General features: G+C 44.0%; 1 protein-coding gene and 1 pseudogene across 2 annotated transcripts; both read right to left on the bottom strand.

The window, feature by feature from the left end:
- Window positions 1-1,057: 1,057 nt before the first annotated feature.
- LOC120310240 lies at window positions 1,058-8,055 on the bottom strand (annotated as a pseudogene).
- A 4,424-nt stretch (window positions 8,056-12,479) lies between these two features.
- Window positions 12,480-24,547, bottom strand: LOC120310239 (zinc finger protein 345-like). Of its 2 annotated transcripts, none has more exons than XM_039348442.1 (6): window positions 24,220-24,547; window positions 23,400-23,965; window positions 23,077-23,206; window positions 21,785-21,867; window positions 17,594-17,720; window positions 12,480-16,337 (listed from the first exon to the last, which is right to left on the bottom strand). In XM_039348442.1, exons 2-6 carry the CDS (start codon window positions 23,805-23,807, stop codon window positions 14,647-14,649), a joined length of 2,439 nt encoding a protein of 812 aa, XP_039204376.1. In that variant the 5' UTR covers window positions 23,808-23,965; window positions 24,220-24,547; the 3' UTR covers window positions 12,480-14,646. The 2 variants fall into 2 exon arrangements, with proteins under 2 accessions (XP_039204376.1, XP_039204375.1); XM_039348441.1 differs by having other exon boundaries at window positions 24,327-24,547.
- Window positions 24,548-25,691: the final 1,144 nt, after the last annotated feature.

The following is a 25,691-nucleotide window of genomic DNA, read 5'->3' as shown; positions in this document are numbered from 1 at the left end:
CCTCTTTCTAGAGTCTCAACATCTTTTTTACATCGTAGTGACCAAAACTGGATGCAGTATTCCAAGTGTGGCCTTTGTTCAACGTGTATTAAGTAGGGCATCATTTACATTGTGCCACAACTGTTTCCAATAATTTATTAACCTTTCAAAATTAGAAAGATTGTTAATAATCAGGAAATACACTTTTAAAAAGCTATATTAAGATAAAAAGCACACAGTCACATTCCTGCTAGTAATAGTATTCTCCAAAACCATAGAAATGCTACAGTCCCATAATGTATCAAGTACGATTGACATTTCTGATCAATTTGGCATCACAAAATGAAATAGAGGCACTAAAGTGACATTTGAATATCATGAGAAATAGAAAATATGGTACGATTACTTTAATCTGAGAAACTGAACAATTAATAATTTAAATCAAGCAATTTAAGTCCTTTTTTTTAAAAAAAACATTGCTCATATGGTACACTGTTGGAACAATAAAACCATTTATAAAGTCCCTTTCAGACGGGTTAATGCAATTTTGCACCAGACTGAACTGTACATATAAACATTTGGGAGACATTTTTACTTGTAAGCCAAAGTTGTACATATACAGTATATGAAGAAAAAAAAGCTTAAAATTCCTTGCTACATGATTTTCAACACAATGAGAGCTAAAATGAATATACACACATACATTTGCCCTTGCTTTGCTTGCATACACCAGCTCTTCACAAACCCTGGAGGCTGATCCCAGACTCACTTTAGATGTTGCTTCTGCCTCAATAAAGCAGCTTGACCAAGCAGACGTTTTGGAGTAATGAGAGGGGCAATTGTTTAACAGATTTTCTTGAGCGGGACCTTACTTTTCACTAGATCAGTGGTTCTCAACCTTTTTAATGCTGCGATCCCCAACCGGTCGTAAGTCGAGGACTATTCAACTGGTTGTAAGTCGAGGACTACTCAACTGGTGCAGCACCGTTTGCAGAATGGGACTTTTGGCGGGCTCAGCAGGGCAGAGACAGCCTGGACAATTCCTATTGGCTTTTGAAAGCCAATAGAATTAGACTCTATTCAAAAGAGTCTATTCTATTGGCTTTCAAAAGCCAATAGAATAAAAGGGAGTAGCACAGCTAAGGAAAGGGGGAAAAAAATGGCGGACTGCGCCCATCCATAGGTTGAGAACCACTGTACTAGATAATACCTCTGGAATTAAGAACTCTATTCTGGGACCTATTCAAAATCCAAAAACATTTATTCAGCTGCTTCTACAGCAATGGCCTGAAAGGAAGACTGTTCACCACAATTTTCCACAGATGTTATTCTTTTTACACTCCCATATCTTTAGATGGTTTGATATCCCTCCCGTCCTGTATGTATCCATGATGTGGATCATATTAATACAGGAAATAAATTGATTGCTTAATTTTCCGCCCTCTGTGGATTCTTTTTTGAGAAGCATCCTGTTTTCACCAAAAATCCTTCCACATTGCAAGCATTTCTCTCCTGTGTGGATCCTCTTATGGGAACTAAGGTGTTTTTGTAATCTGAAGCTCTTCCCACATTCTGTGCTCTGATGGAATTTCTTCCGTGTGTGGGAATTAATGTGGTAAGTAAAGGAGCTGCTTGAACTCAAACTCTTCCCACATTCATTGCATACATACAATTTCTCTCCCATGTGGATCCTGTTATGGGAAGTAAGTCCACGGTTCACACTGAAGCTCTTTCCACATTCCAGGCATTTATATAATTTCTCTCCTGTGTGGGTCCTTTTATGGTAAGTCAGATAGCCACTGCCAGCAAAAGTCTTTCCACAGTCTGCATTTATAAGGTTTTTCTCCAGTATGGATCCTGTTATGGAAAGTAAGTTGACTGCTTTGGCCGAAGCTCTTTCCACACTCCAGGCATGTATAAGATTTCTCTCCCATATGGATTCTTTTATGGTAGACCAGGTAACTGCTGGTTTTGAAGCTCTTTTCACACTCCATGCATTTATAAAAGTTTTCTCCTGTGTGTATCTGTTTATGGGAAGTAAGTGAACTCTTTCCACGCTGCAGGCATTTATACAGTTTTTCTCCAGTATGTGTCCATTTGTGGTAAGCAAGGGAACTGCATGTCCTGAAGGTTTTCCACACTCCGTGCATTTATAAGGTTTTTCACCTGAATGGATCCTTTTGTGGGAGGTCAGTTGATCTCTATTTCTGTAGCACTCTCCACATTCAATACACTGATAGGGTTTCTCTCCCATGTAAATACTTTTATGGGAAGCAAGGTCACCACTTTGCCTGAAGTTCTTTCCACACTCTAGGCATTTATAAGGTTTCTCTCCTGTATGGATCACTTTATGCTTAGCAAAAGAAGTGTTCATCCCGAAGGTTTTTCCACAGTCTACTCATTTATATGGTTTTCCACCTAAATGGATTTTTCTATGGCATCTCAGATAACTACTAGTGCTGAAGCTCTTCCCACACTGTATGCATTTAAAGGGTTTTTCTCCTGTGTGGATCCGTTTATGAGAAGTAAGAGAACACTTTACACGGAAACTCTTTCCACACTCCATGCATTTATACGGTTTCTCTCCTGTATGGATCCTTTTATGGGAAGCAAGGACACCACTTTGCCTAAAGCTCTTCCCACACTCTATGCATTTAAATGTTTTTTCTCCAGCATGGATCAATTTATGGTTATTAAACGAACTGTTCATCCTGAAGGTTTTTCCACAGTCTACACATTTATAGGGTTTTTCCCCTGAATGGATCCTTCTATGGCATATCAGGTAACTACTAGTGCTGAAGCTCTTCCCACACTGTATGCATTTAAAGGGTTTTTCTCCTGTATGAATCCGTTTATGGGAAGCAAGGGAACTGAATGTCCTGAAGGGTTTTCCACACTCTGTGCATTTATAAGGTTTTTCACCGGAATGGATCCTTGTGTGGGATGTCAGTTGATCACTATTTCTGTAGCACTCTCCACACTCAATACACTTATAGGGTTTCTCTCCTGTATGAATCCTTTTATGGGAAGCAAGGCCACCACTTTGCCTAAAGCTCTTCCCGCACTCTATGCATTTAAAGGGTTTCTCTCCTGCATGGATCAATTTATGCTTGCTAAAAGAATTGTTCGTCCTGAAGGTTTTTCCACACTCTACACAGTTATAGGGTTTTTCCCCTGAATGGATCCTTCTATGTGATATCAGGTAACTACTAGTGCTGAAGCTCTTCCCACACTCCATGCATTTATAGGGTTTCTCGCCTGTATGGATCCTTTTATGGGAAACAAGGATACCACGTTGCTTAAATATTTTCCCACACTCCAGGCATTTATAGGGTTTCTCTCCTATGTGTGTCCTTTTATGGGAAGTCAGATAGCCACTGCCAGCGAAGGTCATTCCACAGTCTGTGCATTTATAAGGTTTTTCGCCTGAATGGATCCTGTTATGGAAATTAAGTTTACTGCTCGTGCTGAAGCTCTTCCCACACTCTAGACATTTATAGGGTTTCTCTCCTGTGTGGATCCTTTCATGAGAAGTCAGAGATGTCTTTATAGGGAAGCTCTTTCCACATTCCAGGCATGTATACGGTTTCTCTCCCGTATGGATTCTTTTATGGTAGGTCAGATGACTGCTGGTTTTGAAGCTCTTTTCACACTCCATACATTTATATGGATTTTCTCCTGTGTGTAACCGTTTATGAGAAGTAAGAGAACTCTTTACACTGAAGCTCTTTCCACACTGCAGGCATTTATACGGTTTTTCTCCAGTATGTGTCCGTTTATGGTAAGCAAGGGAACTGCATGTCCTGAAGGGTTTTCCACACTCCGTGCATTTATAAGTTTTTTCACCTGAATGGATCCTTTTGTGGGAGGTAAGTTGATCACTATTTCTGTAGCACTCTCCACATTCAATACACTTATAGGGTTTCTCTCCCGTATGGATCCTTTTATGGGAAGCAAGGCCACCACTTTGCCTAAAACTCTTCCCGCACTCTATGCACTTATGGGGTTTCTCTCCTGTATGGATCCTTTTATGGGAAGCAAGGACACCACTTTGCCTAAAGCTTTGCCCACACTCTATGCATTTAAAGGGTTTCTCTCCCGCATGGATCAATTTATGCTTACTAAAAGAAGTGTTCGTCCTGAAGCTTTTTCCACACTCCATGCATTTATACGAGTTTTCCCCTGAATGGATCCTTCTATGGCATATCAGGTAACTACTAGTGCTGAAGCTCTTGCCACACTCTATGCATTTAAAGGGTTTTTCTCCACTATGAATCCTTCTATGGGAAGTAAAGGAACTCTTCTCACTGAACCTTTTACCACGGTCCACACATTTTCTGCCTGTATGCATCCGTTTGTGGGATTTGAGACACTCACTGTTCCTGAGGGCCTTTGCACACTCTAGGCACTCATAGGGTTTTTCTCTGGTGCGGATCCTTTTATGGAAAGTAAAGGAACTGTTTGAACTGAATCTTTCCCCACAGACCATGCACTTATAGGGCTTTCCCCCTGACTGTATTCTTTTATGGGAAGTTAGATTATCTCTCCACCCAACGCTTTTTCCCCAGTCCACACCTCTGTAGGGCTTCTCCCTTGCCTGGGTCATTATATGGGGAGTAGGTTTATTACTGCTGAAGGTCTTTCCAGTTTTGCACTGGTTACTAAAATTGGGGTTTGCTTTGAATCTTTTTCTACTTTGATATTTCCCCATATTTTCTTTGGAGTCACCTTTGGTTAGCAAGCAATCGATTTCCACACATTCAAGAATAGATTTTTCTCTCCAAGTGTGCTTCTCTTCATGTTTCCTCCTCTCCCATTTATTTGTAGGTGTCTCTTCAGGTATTTCAGTTTGGACGATTTGCAATGGCATTAAATTTGGGTCTTTGTGATTTTCCTTCTGCACATCTAATGCTTGAGTGGGAAGAAAAATAAATTAGAATAATACACAATGTACAATTTGCTGTCTCAATGCATAGATTTATCTATTATTGGGCATCTGCGGAGAAAGAAATGGGGGAAATGATAGCATGAATATTAATTTTTAACTCAAAAGACTAGCATGGCTGTTGATCTAACACTCATTCTTAGCAAAAAATTTAAAAGCAAGAACAGGTCTTGACATCCGGACGTGGCACACAAATTGTCTCACATATGATGCATCTTAGTTACATTGAATAAGACAACGTATGTCATTGCAACACGAAGCAAGACAAAATTTGTTCCTGATTAGGACAACTGCAATAAGCAAAAACGTCCTCTCTGCTCTGCAGTGATGACACAGAGCCCAGGATGACCACAAGACCAAATGTCAACCCTTGCCAGAATGACTGGACACCCCACTGATCTCTTTCTTCTCAATGAAATTGTGCTACTTAGAGGACTATGAGCACAGTAAGGCTGTCATTAAAGTGTCTAGTAATACCTTGGTCTGACTTAATTTTCCTCCAGAGGAACCCTTACCTAAAGAGGCCACCATCGCAAACATTTGCAACATGACTTCTCGATGCAGGGCTTTCTGGCTGGGATCTAGCAGCAACCACTCTTCGGTACTGAAATGGACAGCCACCTCCTCAAAGGACACAGGACCCTGAACAAGGAAGAATCCCTGTGAGCAGACTCGATAGAATTTGCGAGATCTCCTTTCGTCCGCAAATCCAAATAGCACAAAGGGAAAATTCTTCATTGGACATTTCCCTAGCTGGACTCAATGTATTACAGGCTAAAATGGGCAGAATTCACAGCCTATAGCAAACAGCCAATTAGGGCATGACTGACTCTGGTGAGTGTTATCAACCCATCTTGATGAAGCGGCAGAGTGTGCCTTAGACACACTATTTACCAATGGCTCCACCATTTCATGATATTTGCAAGAGATTCTGTGGGATTTCTGTCTGACACAGTAACCAAAAGGTCTTTGTGGTTCTTTGAAAGATCAGCCTTGCTCCCAGTCGTGAACATTCATGAAAATACAAGGAAGGCACTTCTGGCCGTCAAGATGCAGATGATACACAAAGCTGTTTCTGCTCCTCCTGTTTTTATCGCTTTCCCCAATGATATGAAAACAAGATAATACTTAAATAGGTTTAACCTAACTATTTGTGTGTCCTGTTTGCTTTACTTGGGTTAGACAATACGACCTTCCAGGTGGCATTTTTTGAAACCAGAATGATATAACCACTAAGGAATTCCATACATTTCCAAAACTTAAATGTTGACACATGGGCCTAGTTTGACTGATCATGAATTTACATTTCCAATTTCCTGCTCAGGAATAGCAGTATCGTATGTTGCATCCCCAAAGGAAACTACAGGTCTCCTCATATTAGCTGCTGATCTCTTCCTTCCTACCTGAGTTGGGAATCCAATGACTCTTGCAGCTCCACCAATAGAATGACACGACTCAGTGACCAAAGGTGACTCCATTTTGTCCACTGGGAAGAAGAGAGACAGGATGGAAACAGGGAAAAGCTGCAACTTCATCTTTTCTAGCTTGAAGACACAACTGAAGATTTCTTCCTGTCCTGCTCAGGAAATCTCCATTAGTCTCTTCCACACTCTGCCTTCAATGGCCTTTAATAGGCTCCATCATGGGAGTGAAGAAGAAAAGGAGAAGACCAAACCCCAGCACAGATTGAATAACAAACCTCAATTAGATTGTTCTATCCTTTTAAAACAACACATGGAAGTACACTCTTGGCAACCAAAGCATTTGCTCAATCACTGCAAATTTTTCCCTGCAGCTTGAAACCATCATGGAAGAGCAATTCGTGAAATTCTAGCAACTCAGGGACATGCCTGCAAGGACAGGTGGTATTCGAAATGATCCAGCAGGAATCTGTGTAAGAATTTAGTTGAAATTATGTCTTAAGGAAGGCCAAAAAACAGGTTGCTCTCTTCTGCATCATTGAGAAGAAAAATCTTTCATAATGGAGGAGCCAGACTGCAACTCAAGGTGGTCCCTAGAAGAGTGGGTCTTCTGCAAAAGGCAAACCATGGGCTGGATCTGAAGGGAGGAAATTGCTTTGTGTACGTTAAATGTTCTAGTTTGAAGAGGGAGTTATTGCTTTCTTATTTAGCCAGCTAAATCCAATGACGAAGACACAAGAAGACACAGAGAATTAAGGATAACTAGAATCTTTCCAGAAAATCAGCGGAACGGTCTTCCCTTACCTAGTGAGGTTTCCTGACGTTGACTTTTATCCCTGGGGATCCTCTGAAAGACATCACGAGAAAGATTTGTGGGATCCACCCAATTAGTCCCCATTCCTGGAAGGACCTCAGAACGTGAAATAGAAGCAAAGGAGAGGGCTGAAGAGGTCGGGACATGAGAGGATCTGGATTTTATGTTCTTTCCACAAGGTGCCCAAACCCTCCTGTCCATTTGTGGGGATGGATGAGGCCCATGGGAGAATTGCTCCAAATGAGGTACTCTTTGGATGAACGCAAGAACAATTTTGCTAATGAGGTTCTCTAAATTATCTACTTGCATTATTAATCTCCAAAACTCTGTAATGGAGACATTTAACAATTCAAGCATATTTCTCAATAAAAGCATCTCTCACCTGGGGCCCTTCTTGAGCAGGGAGTCGGACTAGAAGACCTCCAAGGTCCCTTCCAACTCTGTCTTTTAGTCTACTCCTGCTTCTTCTCGTCTGCCAGGCTCGGCAGGAACCTCTCAGCCGCTGGCACCGCCGGGGAACTGGTCTCTGACGGCTCTCCGAAGATCCTTCCCGTCTGAAACAGACGAGAGCAGATGCTCCCTTTAGGCTCCCCCTCTCCCCTCCACTTTCTCCCCTCCCCCGTTGTTGGATCTTCTGCATGCACAACCCGCAGCAGTTATGGGGTGGATTCCTCACTCCCTCCAAGCTTCGGGATTCGGAATCTGTTTCCCCTCTCCTGGGGAGGATGTCAGTCGCGGGACCCCATCTTGCCTGCCCCCCGCCCCCAGATTCCCGGGGAGGAACTCACAGAGGGCAGTCGGCCTACCACACAGACGGAGTCGAGCATGCGCAGTGGCATACATTCAGTCTGCAGCCCAGAGAGCGCCCACTGCTGGGAGCTACGGTGAAATCACAGCCGTGGGAGAATTCTTGGAGGCTATCCAGCTCAACCGCTGCTCGGCGCGGAATCTGCCCTGGAGGACGACCTCTGCCATTTAGCTTCTGGTAAATGCCGTGGGGAGATGACAGTTCTCCCTTTGTACTTCCGCAAATGGCGATTTGCAGAAAGTCACCCGGAGGGGAATCAATCTCTCTCTCTCTCTCTCTCTCTGCCTCTCCCACTCGCTCTCTTCCTCTCCCTCCCACGGTCTCTCCCTGTCTCTTTGGCAGTACCCTCTCTCCCATCCAGGATGTGTCGTCTAAGTGTTGCTTGAATAGGGTCCGCAAGAATGTCGGGGAAGCTACATATCCTCTCCACGATCTGTTTTGTTGCCTTCGGGAAGGAGGAAGCTCCGTGGTATCCGATTCAGTCACAGTGTTGGTCCATACAGTATTAACCTTGTGAATTCTCAAGCTTCTTCCTTCCGTTATGTATTCAAGATGCACAGGGATTAATATTTATATGTTATTTATATGTAAGGGTGTAGATCTGTATATATATATATATATGTTGTATAGAGGATGTTTAAATGTGTGTTATGTATGTGTACACTTTGAGAGCAAGCAACTAAATTTCATTTTTAATGTGTGCCATTGTGCCCACAGTAAAAAAATGACAATAAAGGTTATCTATCTATCTCTTTCCTCCCTCTCTCTCTCTGTCTCTCTCCCTCTGTCTCTCTCCCACTCACTCTCTCTCTGTCTTCCTCTCTAGCTCTTTCTGTCTTGCTCTCTCTCTCCCCCTTTCTTTCATTCTCTTTCCCTCTTCCTCCCTCTCTCTCACACATATACAGAGAACTTCTGACAGAACTTAACACCTTGTGTTGCTTTTGATATTTTGAGCTTGACACCTGCACGTTTCCCTGTTTTTTAGACTATAACTTCATAAAATTTATGATCACAGTTGCCAGGACCACATGCTTTTCTCCTCCACCTTCCAGAGCAGATGAAGAAGCCAGGAGGGGTGATCCCTGTTTCCATCCTCCAAACATTCCATAAAAGCCTGCCTGGACTAACAAATTTGACCCAGATTATTTTTTACCTATCCAGACATAAAGCCCAGGAGATACATCAATATTTCCCTCAGAAATGAGACTTCAGACTCAAGTCATGGATCAATCAAGTTTCAGTATTGATATAATTTGTAATAATTATGTAATTAAGGTTCATGGGGAAAATGCAGAGGGGAAAAAGGACAGTCACTCCCTAGCCCAGAAGACAGAAATAATTTTTCAAAATATCCTCATCACATGATTCTTATCAGAATCAGAAGAGAGCTTGAAGTGACCTTGGAAGTTTTCTATTCCAGCCTCCTGCTCAAGCAGATCTTATAGCATTTTCAGATAAGTGGCTGTCCAGTCTCTTCTTAAAAATCTGCAGTGTTGGAGCGCCCATAATTTCTGAAGGCCAGCTGCTCCACTGGTTAATTGTCCTCCCTGTTAGGAACTTTCTCCCTAATTCCAGATTGCTTCTCTCTTTGATTAATTTCCTGCAATTGTTTCTTGTCTAGTCTTCTGGTGCTTTGGAAAATAAATCAACCCCCTCTTCTTTGTGGCAGCCCCTCAGATACTGGAATACTGGCTATCATGTCTCCCCCCCCCAGGCCTTTTCTCTAGACTGGACTAGACTTTTTTCTAGACTTATCAGACTTCAAACTTCCCAGTAGGTCAGGGAAACGGGCTCCCCATGAAGCAGATGATGTTGCATTTGATTTGAAGGAGGAGAGACATACAGATAGTCCTCTAGAAAGCCAGAGTTGATCATGCACTGGAAGGTTGGAGATAGGCGTCAGGGAAAGGTCTTGTGAAAAACAAGTGAGTTGTGTCTGGAGGAGACTGCTACATTCTGAATCAGCTAAGAATGGGATTTCCACATCTCAGCAATTGTTGTCTCCCGTAGAGATTGCTTCACTCAGGGCCCACCTGTGTTCTCTTTGGGACAACCCAGTTCCAAAGTCCCCTCCAGTTGTAGCTGCACACAACACACACACACACACACACACACACACACAGACACAAACAAACTTTCTCATTTTCTGCTCCAAAGGCTTTCTTCAACAGGGAGAAATCACAAGAGATTCTGCTCGGAGACAGATGACTCAAGAGAAGAGAGGATTCCCATTGGCGAAACGTATTCCTGGCAGGCCAACTCCAAAGCATCCCTGTCAAGACCCCCCCTCCCAATTTCACTTCTCCCCTTCCTCTCTTGGGAGGGGGCTTGCGGGAAGCCTCCATGGGCTCTGCTGGGGTCACCGTTGTTGCTGGTGGGTCAGCTGGCAAGGATCCCTGGAAGGGAAAGGGGGAAGAAGGAGAAACCCCCCCCCCAGAAGGGGAAGAAAGGGGCTAGGACGTCGAGAAGAGGCGTTGAGGGAAAGGCTGCAGGGCAAGGGAGACGGGACCTTGCAAGGCTCCTCCCTTCCCCCCGTCTCCCTTCTGGCCACGCCCCTCTCAGTGCGATTCCCTCAGGCGGCGAGGCGGGAAAAGCCGTTGAAAGAAAGAAGGACGTGCCTCTGAGGGAAGCGCCTCCACCAGGCTTCTTCGGGTCTCCTGAGAGACGGCCTCAACGTCTTTTTCTCGGTCAAACTCTGGATGTGGCCTATTTCTGGGCCTCTCCTCTCCCTCAGGGGCCCCTCCACCCCCACACAACGTTTTCCCCAGGAGCCCCTTTCTAGCCCCCTCAAGGATCTTGGCCATCACATCCAAAAGCAGTGTAGTACCCCTGGTTCAGGTAGCCCCCAACCCAGATAGAGCAGGGCCACGCTTGGGGGACAGCCCCATTGAGGCTGGGGAGGGGGGAGAAGAGGACTGGGACCCCCCGCGGAGATGTTAGGGAACAGGCTACCGGGCAAGGGAGCCGGGACCTTGCAAGACTCCTCCCCTTACCCGCTTCCCTTCTGGCCACGCCCCTCCCCGTGAGATTCCCTCAGGCGGCGAGGCGGCAAAAACCGTTGAAAGAAAGAAGGACGCGGTTCTGAGGGAAGCACCTCCACCGGGCTTCTTCGGGGCTCCTGAGAGACAGCCTCAACTTCTTTTTCTCGGTCAAACTTTGGATGAGGCCTCCTTTGGGGCACTCTTCTCCCTCGAGGCTCTTAGGGGCCCATCATACCCAAACACATCGAGGTGTCTCCAATACAATGCATAGAATGTGGGGAGCAGGAAAAGGCAGGAAAAAGAGTTCCAAGAGACGTGGGAGGAGCCTCTGGGGGGGAGAGGCTGGGGGGGGAGAAGAGGACTGGGACCTCCCCCCCGCGGAGATGTTGGGGAAAAGGCTGCAGGGCAAGGGAGACGGGACCTCCCCGGTTTTCTTCTGGCCACGCCCCTCCCTGTGCGATTCGCTCAGGCGGCGAGATGGGAAAAGGCGGGAAAGGCCGTTGAGAGGAAGATGCGGTCCTGAGGGAAGAGCTGCTATCGGGCTTATTTGGAGCTCCTCAGAGATGGCCTCGACTTCTTTTTCTCGGTCAGACTGTGGATGAGGCCTCCTTTGGGGCCACTCTTCTCCCTCGAGGCTCTTAGGGGCCCATCATGCCCAAACACATCGAGGTGTCTCCAATTCAATGCATCGAATGTGGGAAGCAGGAAAAGGTAGGAAAAAGTTCCAAGAGACGTGGGAGGAGCATCTGTTGGCAGGGAGAGGGGAGAGAAAGAAAGACACACGGCTCTGAGGGAAACACCGCCATCGGGGCTCTGTGGGGTTCCTCAGGACTCGACTCTTCCTTTCTCTTGGCCTGACTCCGAATTAGGCCTCCTCCATCCCCTCTTCTCCCTCAGGGGCCCCCTCCACCCGCACACAGCAAAAGGCTTCTCTGGTTCCCCTCTGAGTTCTCAGATATAAAGAAAGATAAAATTGGCCAAAGCACCATCAGTGCTGCATGGATTATTTCCACAGATGTCAAATTACATAATTTAGGAAAATTCTGGAAAAAAAACCCTCGCATTGTGAGGAACGTAATGAATCTTCCTACATTTTTAGAGGCACTGCTTTCTCCCCTTTGTTGCTTCATGTATAGGTTCATCTGCCTTGGTGCTGTTTTTCTCATATTCCATGGATTTCTATACATTCACCATCTGTGGAGTGGGAATCCTTTGATACTGAGTTTGATGTGAATTCCTTCTACCACTTTCTAGCACTTTCTGTCTGTTCCATTTCTCTCCCCTCACTGAAGCTTCTCCCACATATTCATTTGTTTTTTTTTCTGGGCAGTGACCCCCAACCTGTTGGGCACCAGGAACGGGTTCCATGGGGATGTTTTTCTGTGGACCAGAGGGGTCATAGTTTTGTGTGCTACCTGCATTCTGCAGATGGGGTTTCACTTCTTTGTGTGGCCTGGTTTCTGGCATGCTGTGACCCAGTGCAGGTCCACGGACCGGAGGTTGGGAACCCCTGATGTAGAGGCATCATTTGTATTGTGCAACAACTCTTTCCCATAATTTATTATAATAACCCTCCAAAATGAGAAATACAGTTAATCAGAACATACAGAAACATTTTTTAAAAGCTATAGTAAGGTAAAAAACACAGTCACAATCACACCAACACAAGATTTCTCCAATTGGCAGTGCCACGGTCCTCTAAAATTTCAAATAGGATTGACCTTTCTGATTACTTTGATATCACCAAATATACAGTGGTACCAAAGTGATATTGAAATCCTTGACAAATTCAGTGGTCTGGAAATGTAACAAAGCCAGAAAGGATTCTCTTTGATATGAATGATATATATATTTAATAATAAGAGGTTAGAAAATATGATCCTTGTTAGAAGACACTGAGTAATTTAAATCAAGCTGTTTAGTTCCCTTCTTAAAAAATATTGTTCATATGAATACACTGTTGGATTCATAAAAACATTTTTAAAGTAATCCCAAAGGTGTTTTTTCAAGAGGCAACTGGACTTTCTGTTTTTTCTTTGAAAATATTTCACTTCTCATCCAAGAAGCTTCATCTACTCTGAGTTCCTTGGATGAGAAGTGGAATGTCTTCAAAGAAAAAAAAAAAGAAAGCCCAGTTGCCTCTTGAAAAAGCATTTTGGGACAACCATGACCTGGATGTCCATAAACATTTTTAAAGTAAAGAGGCAATAGTTGCAATCATAACCTCACTGGCCACACTTCTCTTTACAGCAGGATTAATGTGATTTTGCAACCAGAAACATACTCAACCAAACGGGCATGTACATATAAACATCTGGAAAAGATGTTTCACAGATAAACCACAACTAATGTACATCATGATACATAAAAAACAAAGAACTAAGAGCTTAAATACTTGGCTATATATTGAAGGAAGGCAGGTATTTATAATTAGAGCTAAAGTACACATACACGTACAAACATACATTTCCCCCTGCTTTGCTTACATATGTAGCTCTCCACAAAGCCTGCAACCTGATCCCAGAACAACTTAAGATGTTGCTTCTACCTAAATAAAGCAAACTGACCAGGCACAGGTCTTGACAAATACTGGCATAATAATAAGCAGGACAGTTTAATAAAAGATTCTTGTGAGCAGATATAACTAACTAGGTTATATCTCTGGTATTTAAAAAAATCTATCTTGGGAGCTCTTTCCATAATTCATACATTTATTCAGTTTCTCCTATGACAATCCTCTGTTCACTTTTTTCTGTGGGATCATTGTACTTACTGGACCCTTAAGAGTTGATACTTTTACAGAAAATAAGACAAATAAAAAGGCTGACTCTCTTGGTGTTCCATGTATTTATATCTACATTCTCTCCTATGTGAAACTTTTTCTGGGAAATAAGAGCGCCTTGTATTGAAGTTCTCAAGACACCTACTTGATCATTCTTCTCCCAGACACATGTATCTGTGGTTCTTCCATATGGATCTTTTCATGGGAATTAAGGAACCTGTTTTTGCTTAACTTCTTCCCATTCTCCCTGCATTTATGGATTCCTTTCCCAAGTAGACATTTCCTTCTCAAACTATTCCCACGTTCTATGCGTTCTAATGTTTCTCCCGCGTGTACCTGCAATAACTTATTTTCCAAAAATAAAGTTTCTATTCCACTTGAAAAAACCAGCTTGGTGCAGTGGTTAAGAGACCAGGCTGGAAACTTGGAGTCCCACTTTAGACATTAAGTGACTTTGGGCCTGTCACTTTCTCTCAACCCCATGATGGCAGCAATAGCAAAGCACTTTGAAAAACCCTGCCAAAAAAACCCTGCAGGGACTGGTATCATCAGAAATTTAAAAAAAAAAAAACCTATCTGCAAGGCACATGCAGAAAGAAAAGCATTTGAAGCTCTTTCCACACTACATGCTTACATGCTATTTCCCTTGTATGGAGCCTTTAGACACATCAGTTCATAATTCTTGAGTGAAGTTCTGCATTTACTGTATACGTTTGATATTACAGCCAATCCTTTTACAGGAATTCAGAACACTTCAATCCCAAAAGACATGTTCCCCATGTGGGTCCTTTTATGGAAAGTAAGTTGATTGCTCCACATAAATTTCTTTCCACATATCATGCATGTATATTTTTTCCCCATTTCTGTTAGGCAGCATAAGAGTTTCACAAAAACTCTTTCCATATTCAGAGCATATTTATCGCTTCTCCCGTGTGTGGACTCGTTTATGGGAAGTAAGGTAACGGCTCTTGCTGAATCTTTTCTCACACTCTGTGCATTCATAGGGTTTTTCTCCCGTATGGATCCTTTTATGAGAAGTAAGGGAACTGTTCTTACTGAAGCTTTTTCCACAGTCCATGCATTTATAGGGTTTCTCTCCTGTATGCATCCTTTTATGAGAAATTAGGTGACTTTTCCACCTGAAACTTTTCACACACTCTGTACACTGATATAGTTTCTCACCTAGGTGGATACAAACATGATTCGTTAGGGAGCTGTTAGAAACAAAACTCTTCCCACATTCCTTGCATATGTATGGTTTCAACCTTGAATGGATCTTCTTATGAGAAGTAAGGGAACTATTGATACTAAAGCTTTTTCCACAGTCCGTGCATCGATAGGGTTTTTCTCCAGTATGCATTCTCTTGTGGGAAGTTAGGTGACTATTCAGTCGAAAGCTTTTCCCACACTCCGTACAAGGATATAATTTCTCCCCCGAGTGGATACTAATGTGTTTCGTAAGGGAGCTGCTTGAAATAAAACTCTTCCCACATTCATTGCATATATAAGGTTTCAACCCTGAATGGATCCTTTTATGGCAAGTAAGAGAACTGCTGCTGCTGAAGCTCTTTCCACACTCCGTGCATGTATAAGGTTTCTCTCCTGTATGGATCCTTTTATGAGAAGCAAGGGAACTGTTCAAACTGAAGCTTTTCCCACACTCTATGCATTTATAGGGTTTTTCCCCTGTATGGATCCTTTTATGGGAAGTTAGATAACTGCTGCTGCTGAAGCTCTTTCCACACTCCGGACATTTATAGGGTTTCTCTCCTGTGTGGATCCTTTTGTGATATGTTAGAGAACTATTCATACTGAAGCTTTTCCCACATTCCAGGCATTTATATGGTTTCTCTCCCATGTGGATCCTTTTATGGTAAGTAAAGGAACTTTTCATACTGAAGCTTTTTCCACAGTCTACGCATTTATATGGTTTTTCCCCTGTGTGGATCCTTTTATGGGAGGTCAGATAACTTTTGGTGCTGAAGTTTTTTCCACATTCCAGGCATTTGTAAGATTTCTCTCCCATATGGATTCTTTTATGAAAAGTAAAGGCACTGTTCATAGTGAAGCTTTTACCACAGTCCGTGCATTTATAGGGTTTCTCTCCCATATGGATCCTTTTATGATAAGTCAAGGAACTGTTCATATTGAAACTTCTTCCACATTCTGCACATTTGAAGGGCTTTTCCCCCAAATGGATCTTTTTATGATAGTTAAGATTACCTCTCCACCTAAAGTTCTTTCCACAGTCCAAACATTTGTAGGGCTTCTCCTTTGCATGGATTATTTTATATGGGATAATTTTAGTGTTATAACTGAAGTTTTTTCCAATTTTGCAGCAATTACTGAAATTGGGTTTCAGTTTGAATCTCTTCCCATTTCCTCGACACTTTCCCGTACTGCTTCCTTTGAAATCATGTTGAATCTGGAAGTTATCCATTTCCACACATTCAAAGGTCAAGTTTTCTCTCCAAGTGTAAGATTCTTTTTTCTCATATCTCCTTCTTCCCCACTTATCTGCACATTGCTGTTCTCGTATTTCAGTTTCGATTATTTGTGATGGCACCACACGTGGCTCTCGATAATTTTCATTTTTCTGTGCATCAACTTCTCGGGGGAGGAGAAAAAGATATCAGAAACTCTACAACATATAGTTTGCAATCCCCATGACAATCCCTAGCCTACACCTATTCCTGGACATCTGGAGGGAGAACAAAAGGAAAAATGACAGCATGAATGCTATTTCTTAACTTAAAACATTGGCGTGGCTGCTCAACTCGTATAATTCTGGGTGTCTGACAACAATTTAAATGCAGAACATAAGACAACATAATAACTAATGCAGTGTCCTGCAGCCTAGATCTTGACAGGATGTAGCATACACCCTTGTGTCTGATGTGCTAAAGCCACAACATACCTATCATTACAATATCACTCCAAGAAAAAAATATGGCTAATTAGGACAAGTGAAATAAGCAAAATCACCCTTCTCTGATTATATTCCCAATAGTTCTGCAGTATTGATATAGAAGATCACAAGCCTGCTTGTTAACTCTCCAGACCAACTATCTCTAACCAGTTCCTTTCTTCTAAATGATACTATGTGTCAAGAGTGAAAACCTGGCAGCTACCTGCCTTATTGTTTTCATTTTGTCCTTAGAGTAAGGGGCAGGGTAGAGATGAGGCTTCAAATGGGTTAGTTACAGAAACGAACCCTCTCCAGTTCTGCAGACATTTGTTGAGAAAAGATGTATGGAAGTTTTGAAGGACATTCTAACCGCTGTGAAGAAGATAGCAGACAGTTATCTAAACAATGAGAATGTGTTTACATGAACTCTGTGGACATCTGGGAGGTTTGGTTGGGAATGTCATTGATATATGCTTTGATTAGATGTCTTGGGATTTTAGAGTTAGTTTTCCTCTGCCTATACCAGGGGTAGGCAACCTTGGCCCTTTTATGACTCGTGGACTTCAACTCCCAGAATTCCTGAGCCAGCCATGCTGAGGGGAAAGGGAGAGGTTTCCAAGCTGAGCCATGCTGGCTCAGGAATTCTGGGACTTGAAGTCCATGAGTCATAGAAGAGCCAAGGTTGCCTACCCCTGGCCTATACTATGTCATGTATTCAATAAACCAGTAAGATTTTCAGAAATGGAAGAAATCCTGGACTTTATTTGGATATTTGAGCTGGAGGTTGATACTATGGTACTTAGAAGACCACAGAGGTGGACTGGAATTAATATAAAATGAAAAGAGAAAAGACAAAAAACCATTTTAACAAGTTCTGCACAGATATCCTGGGCTGTAAATAAACAGTCCAATGACTCCTCAGTCTTACTTAATTTTCTTCTAGATAAACCCTTACCTAAAGAGGTTACAATCCTAGACGTCTCCAACATTATTTCTTGGTACAGGGCTTTCTGGTCGGGATCCAGCAGCGACCATTCTTCATTGGTGAAATGAACATCCATCTCATCAAAGGACACAGGACCCTGAACGAGGAACAATCTTTATGAGCAGAGTCAGGAAGAATGTGCAAGATCTCTTTTAATCTGCAAATGCTAAAAACATGGAGTTATAATTCTTAGCTGGACTTTTCCCCAGCTGGATTCAACATGTTATGTGAAAAAACCGTCCCCTGAACTCTAAAGGGGTTGTTACACACACCATCCTCTCCATCTAAGCCAGTGGTGGCGAACCTATGGCACGCGTGCCAGGGGTGGCACTCGGAGCCCTCTGTGTGGGCACACGGACCATTGCCCCAGCAGTTTGCCAGAGTAGTGAGCATGTGGCGTTTGGAAGTGACAGGGTAGGAAGTAAGCAAGCAAGTGGCTTTGGCCCCGGGGGGATGCCCCGGAGATGGCGAGGGACTGGCCCCAGCCACACTCACCCAGTCTGCCATGACCACTGCAGTCACGCCCACCTAGTGGGCCATGCCCCCACACCCCCCCGAGGGCACCACAATGCTGATGCAGCAATGCTGATGCAGCCTTGGCACTTTGCGATAAATAAGTGGGTTTTGGGTTGCAGTTTGGGCACTCGGTGTCTAAAAGGTTCGCCATCACTGATCTAAGCGATGTAGGACAGCAGGTTCTCCCTGAAGATTATTAAAATTATTGTATGTGCATTAACTGTATTCCTATCTACTGAAAAATTTCATGTGATTGGTTACTATAAATTGGATTCTACCAATTGACAACTCCAGCCCTCAGTTGACTTTCTCAGCTAAGCAGGTTCACTCCTGGTAAGTCACAGAATGAGGGACCACTTTATCCCTTTCCTTTATCTTATCCTTTTATCTCTTTTCTAATCCAAAGTGTTAAAAAAAAACCTGGACATAGGCCAATAGAAAATCACTTGTCTAATGCAGCCCATGGGTTCTCCCTCATTGGAGGCTTTAAGAAGAGACTGGACAGCCACTTGTGGTATAGGTTCTCCTGCTTGAGCAGAAGGTTGGACTAGATGACCTCCAAGATCCCTTCCAACTATATTATTCTGTATTCTGTTATTCTGCAGTTCCTAGAAGCCAAGATGAAGTCAGGATTGTCTCCAGTCTTTACCCTTTTTTAAAAATCGGCTTAGCTCAGGAAAAAAAGTTTTAACAACAACAACAACAACAATAATAATAATAATAAAGTTGGAAGGGATCTTGGAGGTCATCTAGTCCAACCTCCTGCTCAGGCAGGAAACCCTATACCATTTCAGACAAATAATGTTGGAGCATTTACCGCTTCTGGAGGCAGGTTGATGCACTGGTTAATTGTTCTCACTGTCAGGAAGTTTCTCCTTAGTTCTAGGTTGCTTCTCTCCTTGATTAGTTTCCATCCATTGCGTCTTGTCCTGCCTTCAGGTGCTTTGGAGAATAGCTTGACTCCCTCTTCTTTGTGGCAGCCCCTAAGATACTGGAACACTGCTATCATGTCCCCCCTCATCCTTCTCTTCGTTAAACTAGACATACCCAATTCCAGCAACCGTTCCTTATATGTTTTAGCCTCCAGTCCCCTAATCATCTTTGTTGCTCTTCTCTCCACTCTTTCTAAAATCTCAACATGTTTTTACATTGCGGTGACCAAAACTGGATGCAGTATTCCAAGTGTGGCCTTACCAAGGCATTGTAAAGTGGTATTAATACCTCTTAACTCTTTGAAAACAAGGAATAATTCTCAATGTATGCCTTTTCTCCTAGAATTATCGTATTTCACTTAATGATGAATGAGAACTGTCTTTGAAAAAATCACTTAAGACCATTGGAAACAGTCGCACCAATACCCACAGTCACAGAATTGCAATTCGTGCACTTTGAAACCAGTTCACTTTTATGTTTTCTGGCAAAAAAAAGCCATTGGTTAAGTTGGGTTCTGTACTTATGACATGCGACCCGCTTAATCATCATGATCTGTTACATAACTGGTTACTCAACTCAATTGGTTACTCAACAGCCTCAACAACCACAGTGTTTTACAATGGAAATTCCTGTCCCAACTGTGATCATAAACTGACTAGCTATATTTATGCAAGTGAAGCTGGCAGCCTTATTACTGGTTTTCCAAAAATGATAACAGCTGGCACTGCTTCAGACGTCCCTATTGCTTTGCCTAACAGTTTTGTTTTACAGCTTTTTACATTTCATAGTGTGAACTATATATTTGGACTCCAGCAGTATAACCATTAAAGTTAGGGATGCATTTCCAAAACCATCCTGAGAGTTAAGCCTTTGGAAGAATTGAGAAGAGTAAGAGTTTGGAAGAGTTGAGGCTATGGGAATACTGCAGAGAAGAGCAACAAAGATGATTAGGGGACTAGAAACTAAAACATATGACGAAAGGTTGCAGGAACTGGATATGGCTAGTCTAGTGAAAAGAAGCGCCAGGGGAGAGATGATAGCAGCGTTCCACTATTTGAAGGGCTGCCACAAAAAAGAAGAGGTTAATCTATTCTCCAAAGCAGGGCTTTTCAGCCAGTAGTATGGGTACCACCTGTGGTACATTGGCACCTGGTACGTGACCACCCTAGAAAAGTAACGGGGGAGGGGAATGAACTGAATCGGCAGCACCGCACAAGCCTGAGCGAGAGATGGCTGGAGCTGGAGGGCTGTCAGGGCTCAGCAGAAGCGCCAGGATCAGCACTTCTTCAGGACTGTCAGGGCTCAGTGGAAGCACCAGGATCAGCGCCAGGCTCCAGCTGGAGCTCAGCGCTGATCCTGGCGCTTCTGCTGAGCTCAGAAGAAGCGTCGATAAGCTGGAATGTTGCAGCATCTCCAGGGTCTTGTGATTTATGTTCAGATGCTTGGCCACTGATTCATATTTATGACGGTCACGGTGTTCCAGGGTAATGTGAAGTGACCAAAACCTGCTGCAACCACCCAGCAGACGGGGGGAATAAAAACCAAACACCCCCCACCCCACCCCCGCTGTCAATCCTCAACAAATGCTCACAACAATGAAAACCTCGGACAGAAGGAAGAGTGCCGCCGGGTGGGCAGACAGGTGTCTTGCTCGGCTGTTGCTTGGGGGACACTTTTTCAGTGCCATTGTAACTTCAAACAGTCACTAAGCGAACTGTTGTAAGTCGAGGACTACCTGTACTTTATCACTTTTTTCCTTTTTTGGGTGGGGGTCAACTTTTTGACACCTTGCTAGACGACTGGTGGTACTCGTATGTTGCCATATCCTAAAAGTGGTACAATGGGTGAAAAGGTTGAAAAGCCCTGCTCCAAAGCACCCAAACGCAAGACAAGAATTAATGGAAAAGGAAAAGGAAAAAAGCAACCTGGAACTAAGGAGAAACTTCCTGACAGTGAACAATTAACCAGTGGAACCGCTTTCCTTCAGAATGTCAACAGTGCTACCTTTGAATGTTCTTGCTTTGACAACATATGGAGTTGCGGCCTTTTTCTTTCTTATGCTTTACTCTTAGAATTAGATGATACTGGGGGAGGAGGAGGAATGTGATGGGAGTTAGTTAGACATAACAATATTGTACTAGTGTGTGAATTCAGAGCTTGAAATAAGAGATGATAAGAAATGGCGGGTTGGAGAACAGGAGAGAAAGCCTGCAGTTCAAACTAATTGGAGAAAGTGATTTATGACTGTTAATTAGAGGAGGGAATTGTGTTTGATACTGTGTGCTAAGGGGAGGGAAATCCAGATTTTGGCTTTGACTATGTACGATGCTGAAGCTATGCTGCTCGAATAAAGATTCTTTAAAGTAAACAATGCCTCAAAGTTCTTTGAAGAGTTTCATCTGTTGGAACCATGACACAGAAGTTATGGGTGCTTCATCACTGGAGACTTTTAAGAAAGGTCTAGATAACCATTTGTCTAAAATGGTACAATGTCTCCTGCTCGAGCAGGGGTTTTGACTAGATAGAAGATCTCTAAGATCTCTCTCAACTCTGATATTCTATGTTCTGTGTTCTAAGTCGAGTGTTTATACTTGAATCTAATTTTCCTGTTCCACATCACTCGGGAACAACAATATCATAAACGGAAATCCCAAATGAAACTGGAGGTCTCAACTGTTTCCCCATATTAGCTTTTGATCTTTTCTTTCCTACCTGAGCTGAAGGTCCAGCTGTTCTTTCAGCTCCACCAGTATGTGGAGATGAGTGGATGAATAACAGCGACTCCATTTTGTTCCCTGGGAAAAAGACAAGAGAGCAGGGAAGGGATCAGCTCCATCTTTTCTATCTTGAAGCAACAACTTAGTATTTCTTCCTGCCCTGGGGAGGAAACCTCCATCCATCATCCCGTCTTTTGGCAGTCTTTCAAGGCTCCATCTTGGGATCCAAGAATAAAAAGAGAAGAGTACAGTCCCACCATGCACTGGGACACAAACCCCAATTGGGCCTCTCTCTTAGCCTTTTGGGCAGGGACAAACAAGTATACACAAGTATACTCTTGCCAACCAAAGCATTCACTCAACCGTAATACAGTAGTGGCCAAAATTGTGGAAACATTTTGGGAAAAATGAATTTTTGAGATTTGATGGCTAATAACACCACTTTTTGGGGGGGTAGTAGTACCATAAAATTATATATCAATGGAAATATAATTTAATCAAGATTGTAATGCAACATATTGTGTTCAATTATCTGTACTGTATTCTATGAAAAGTTATAGCCAAATAACCAGAAAAAGGAAGCACAACTTGCTTAGGTCGATATCAGGTAGCTTCCCTTCATCTGATTGTAGCCAATGAGCATGAGTGTTTAGAGAGTCAATCATCTTGTTGTCATCTTGTTTTGGCAATGAGCCAATCAGATCGCAGTAGGATTCAGTTATTGATGTCATGTACTGAAGCTGAGAGAAGGACATTGGTCAGTGTGTTATGTGATCGCTATCAAGTCGGTTGGGATTTTTTGTGTTCTTTCATTTAGTGAGCTTGTAAAACGTAATAAAATTAAACTCATGGTGCAAAGAGTTGACTGGTTGCTCAGAAAGCGATGTAAAATAGTATTATTAAGTGAACAAGGCTACAGTTATAAAGAAATTAGAAGAAAAATTGGTGGAAACTTAACCAAAGGCGGCATTTCTCCTGTATACTTTTCCCAAAAGGCTTCCACAATTTTGGCCACCACTGTATATGCTCCCACTACCCCTTGAAAACAACCCGTTCCACATAGACGGACAAATGATGTAATTCTGGCATCCCAAGAACACACTTGCAAGGAAAGCTAGAAAGTTAGAATGTTAGAGGGGGTCCAGCAGGGATATGTGTCAGAATTTACTCCAAATTATCTCTCAAGGAAGGCTAAAGATAGGTTACTCCCCTTTCCATCTCTGATGGAATGAAGAATAACTAGAATCTCTTTGGAAAATCTCCAACCTTGTAGAATGACCCCGTTACCTAGTGAGGTGTCTTGACATTGACCTTCCTCTTTGTAGAGTCCTCTAAAACATGGATCCCGAGAGGGATTTGTGGGATTCATCCTTTCCTCAGGAAAATTAGTCCCTACCTCCATGAAGGACCTCAGAACCTGAAATTTTGACAAAAAAGGAGTTAAAAGAATATAAGAACTACATTTTCATTTTCAACGTGGCAAGCGCTGTGTCCTGAAATCAGTGAACAGAGATTATTAAGATGTATCAATCTCCAAAACTGTTAGGGATACATTGAAGAATTCCACACCTTAAGCTTCCTCCATATTTCCCAAGAGGAACATCTCTCACCTGGTGTCCTCCCTGCTCCTTCTCTACTTGGGTCAGAAGGAAGCCTTCAGCCAGGGCCACCGCCTGGCAACTGGTCTCTGCTCGGCATTCGCGCACCCAGCACTGCATCTCCCCAGGCAGGACAGCCAGAAACTGCTCCAAGATCACCTGGTCCAACATCTGAGCCTTGGTGTGCTTCTCGGGCTGCAACCACCCCCAGCAAAGGCGGTGAAGGCGGCTGCAAAGCTCTCGTGGTCTCTCAGCCTCCTGAAAGGGGCTGTTCCTGAAGCGCCAGTGCTGAATCTCAGAACTAAGAGCTTCCTCCAGGATCTTCTGCCCAGGTCCTGCCCAGACCTCCTCACAGCTTCCCAGCTGAGCAGCAGCAGGGCCTTTTCCCACTCGCTTCCCAGCTGGCTGGTTTGCATCCATTTCCAGTCTCTTCTCTGACAGGGATCCAGAAGGGCCCTGTGGATCTCCTGAGTCTGGAAAGGTTTTTTTCAGTCCCGGGATTTGAGGGAGTTGCCCAGAGAATCCCAGAGAAGAGTTTCAAGCCATTCAGCTCTCGAGAGGCCTCCAGTTTTTTACATCTGAAGTGGAAAAGGAAAAGAAATTTCAGAAATCACACAGACTGTTCTCATTCAGAAAGTGACAGTTTCATCAAATTCAGGACAGTTTGGAGAGGGGCAAAATCCTATTGGTTCACTCTTAGTGGAAGGTGTCTCCCTCCTTCCCATCAAACTCTTGACATGCAGCCCCCCTCCCCAATTCAGGGAGGGTCTTCTCTGGAGGTGCCCTTCAGCGCCACTGAGAAAAACTCCTGGGGGTCTTTTCAATCCCTCACCCAAAAGCTTGAAAGGGGTCCGTTGGCAGAGGGTGGAGGAGCGCCAGGCAGGGAAGCCCCCCCCTTGCCAAAATTCTTTTTTTGCATGGAAATGCTGGGAAGCAAACCTGGTTTATCCACATGCGAGCAGGTGGCTCCTTTAGCCTTCCCTCCAGCTACTTCCTTCCCCGGGGAGACTCGGGGTTGGGGGACCCCTTCCTGCCCGCCTTCCCTCCCCAGATTTCCAGGTCATAGCTCACAGCCGCTCCTCCCCAGCTGGGCAGACGTGGCGGAGCGTGCGCAGTGGCGCTCAGCCTCTCACATTGAGGCGGGCGCCCCCTATGGCTCCCTCTCCGATTGTCTTTTCCGCAGCTTTGCGGGATCGACCCGGGATCCAAAGCAGATCCCAGCAATGATTGTCTCCCCCCCTTCCCCCTCCCGCGATCCAGACCGACTGGTCACCGGACTGATTCCTTTCTTCTAGCTGAAACTGCGGCAATTAGAGGCGTGGCATTAATAGCAGGGGGTTGGACTAGAAGACCTCCAAGTTCCCTTCCAACTACTCTATTCTATTCTAAGATGCAAAAGAATCATTTTAACAAGATCAGCACAACCTCACAGGGCGGTTGTTCTGACGTTCGCCGCCTTGAATTGCTTACAGGGTAGCAAAACGGGGAATAAATAAATAAATAACCTGCTTGAATTTGCAATGCAAAAAAAAAAACCTTCTCTCTCCCTTCCCCGAGGCTTTTCCCAGGAAAGGTCTATGGAGATTCTCCGTCTTCCAGGTCCTGGTTGTCCCAAAGATGTATTTTTCAGGAGCCAACTGGACTTTCTTGCTTTTCTTTGAAGACGTTTCACTTCTCCTCCAAGGAGCTTCTTCAGCTCTAACTAATCCTTCCATTCCCCACCATCCGGTCAGAGCTGAAGAGAACTCTCTCTCTCCGCCTCCTTTAGTCCCTGCGATTTCTTTGCCGCCTGCGGATATGAAGGGGTTACAGCAGCGAGCGCGGAGTCCTAGAGAGGCCAGTCCTCCTCAGAGCGAGCGAGGCTGCCCCTCCCACCTCAGGGCGCCTGGCATTCGTGTGGGAGGGCGGGGCTGAGGGTGTGGGTGGGTGGGAGCACTCCGGGTCACGTGAGCCTGGCGAGAGCCAATGGCAGGAGAGAAGCACCTGTCAGGTTTGGGCGCGAAGGGAGTTGCTGGGTGTCTTCAGCTGCTTCTGTGCTGGGCGGGAATCTACTTCTCCTTGAGGAAAGACTGACTGACCGACGCACGCACGCGCGCACAGGCACACAAACACACACACACAGAGAGACACTTCGCTCTGAGAAAAGACTGACTGACTGACTGACACACACACACACACACACACACACCCCCTCGAGGCGAGGCAACAACTGGGCTTGAGGCCTCAGAGCCAGAAAAGCAGGAACAGAAGTGACCCTCTGGGTTGGGGACTTCCTGGATCTTGACAAAGGGATCCCAGTGCTTC

This window comes from Crotalus tigris, unplaced genomic scaffold (genome assembly GCF_016545835.1).
Source record: "Crotalus tigris isolate CLP2741 ecotype Arizona unplaced genomic scaffold, ASM1654583v1 scf7180000018154.1287802725:315790, whole genome shotgun sequence".
Taxonomy (NCBI): domain Eukaryota; kingdom Metazoa; phylum Chordata; class Lepidosauria; order Squamata; family Viperidae; genus Crotalus; species Crotalus tigris.
The sequence above is the reverse complement of the archived record's forward strand: the minus strand, read 5'-3'. Positions and strand labels throughout refer to the sequence as shown.

What these genes read in the sequence shown, in the direction of transcription:
- LOC120310239 (XM_039348442.1), bottom strand. Translation starts at nt 23,807, where the DNA reads ATGGATGCAAACCAGCCAGCTGGGAAGCGAGTGGGAAAAGGCCCTGCT. An exon ending in AGGAGCAGGGAGGACACCAG is followed by an intron (nt 23,207 to 23,399) that starts GTGAGAGATGTT and finishes TCAAAATTTCAG; the next exon opens with GTTCTGAGGTCCTTCATGGA. An exon ending in ATGTCAAGACACCTCACTAG is followed by an intron (nt 21,868 to 23,076) that starts GTAACGGGGTCA and finishes TCTTTTTCCCAG; the next exon opens with GGAACAAAATGGAGTCGCTG.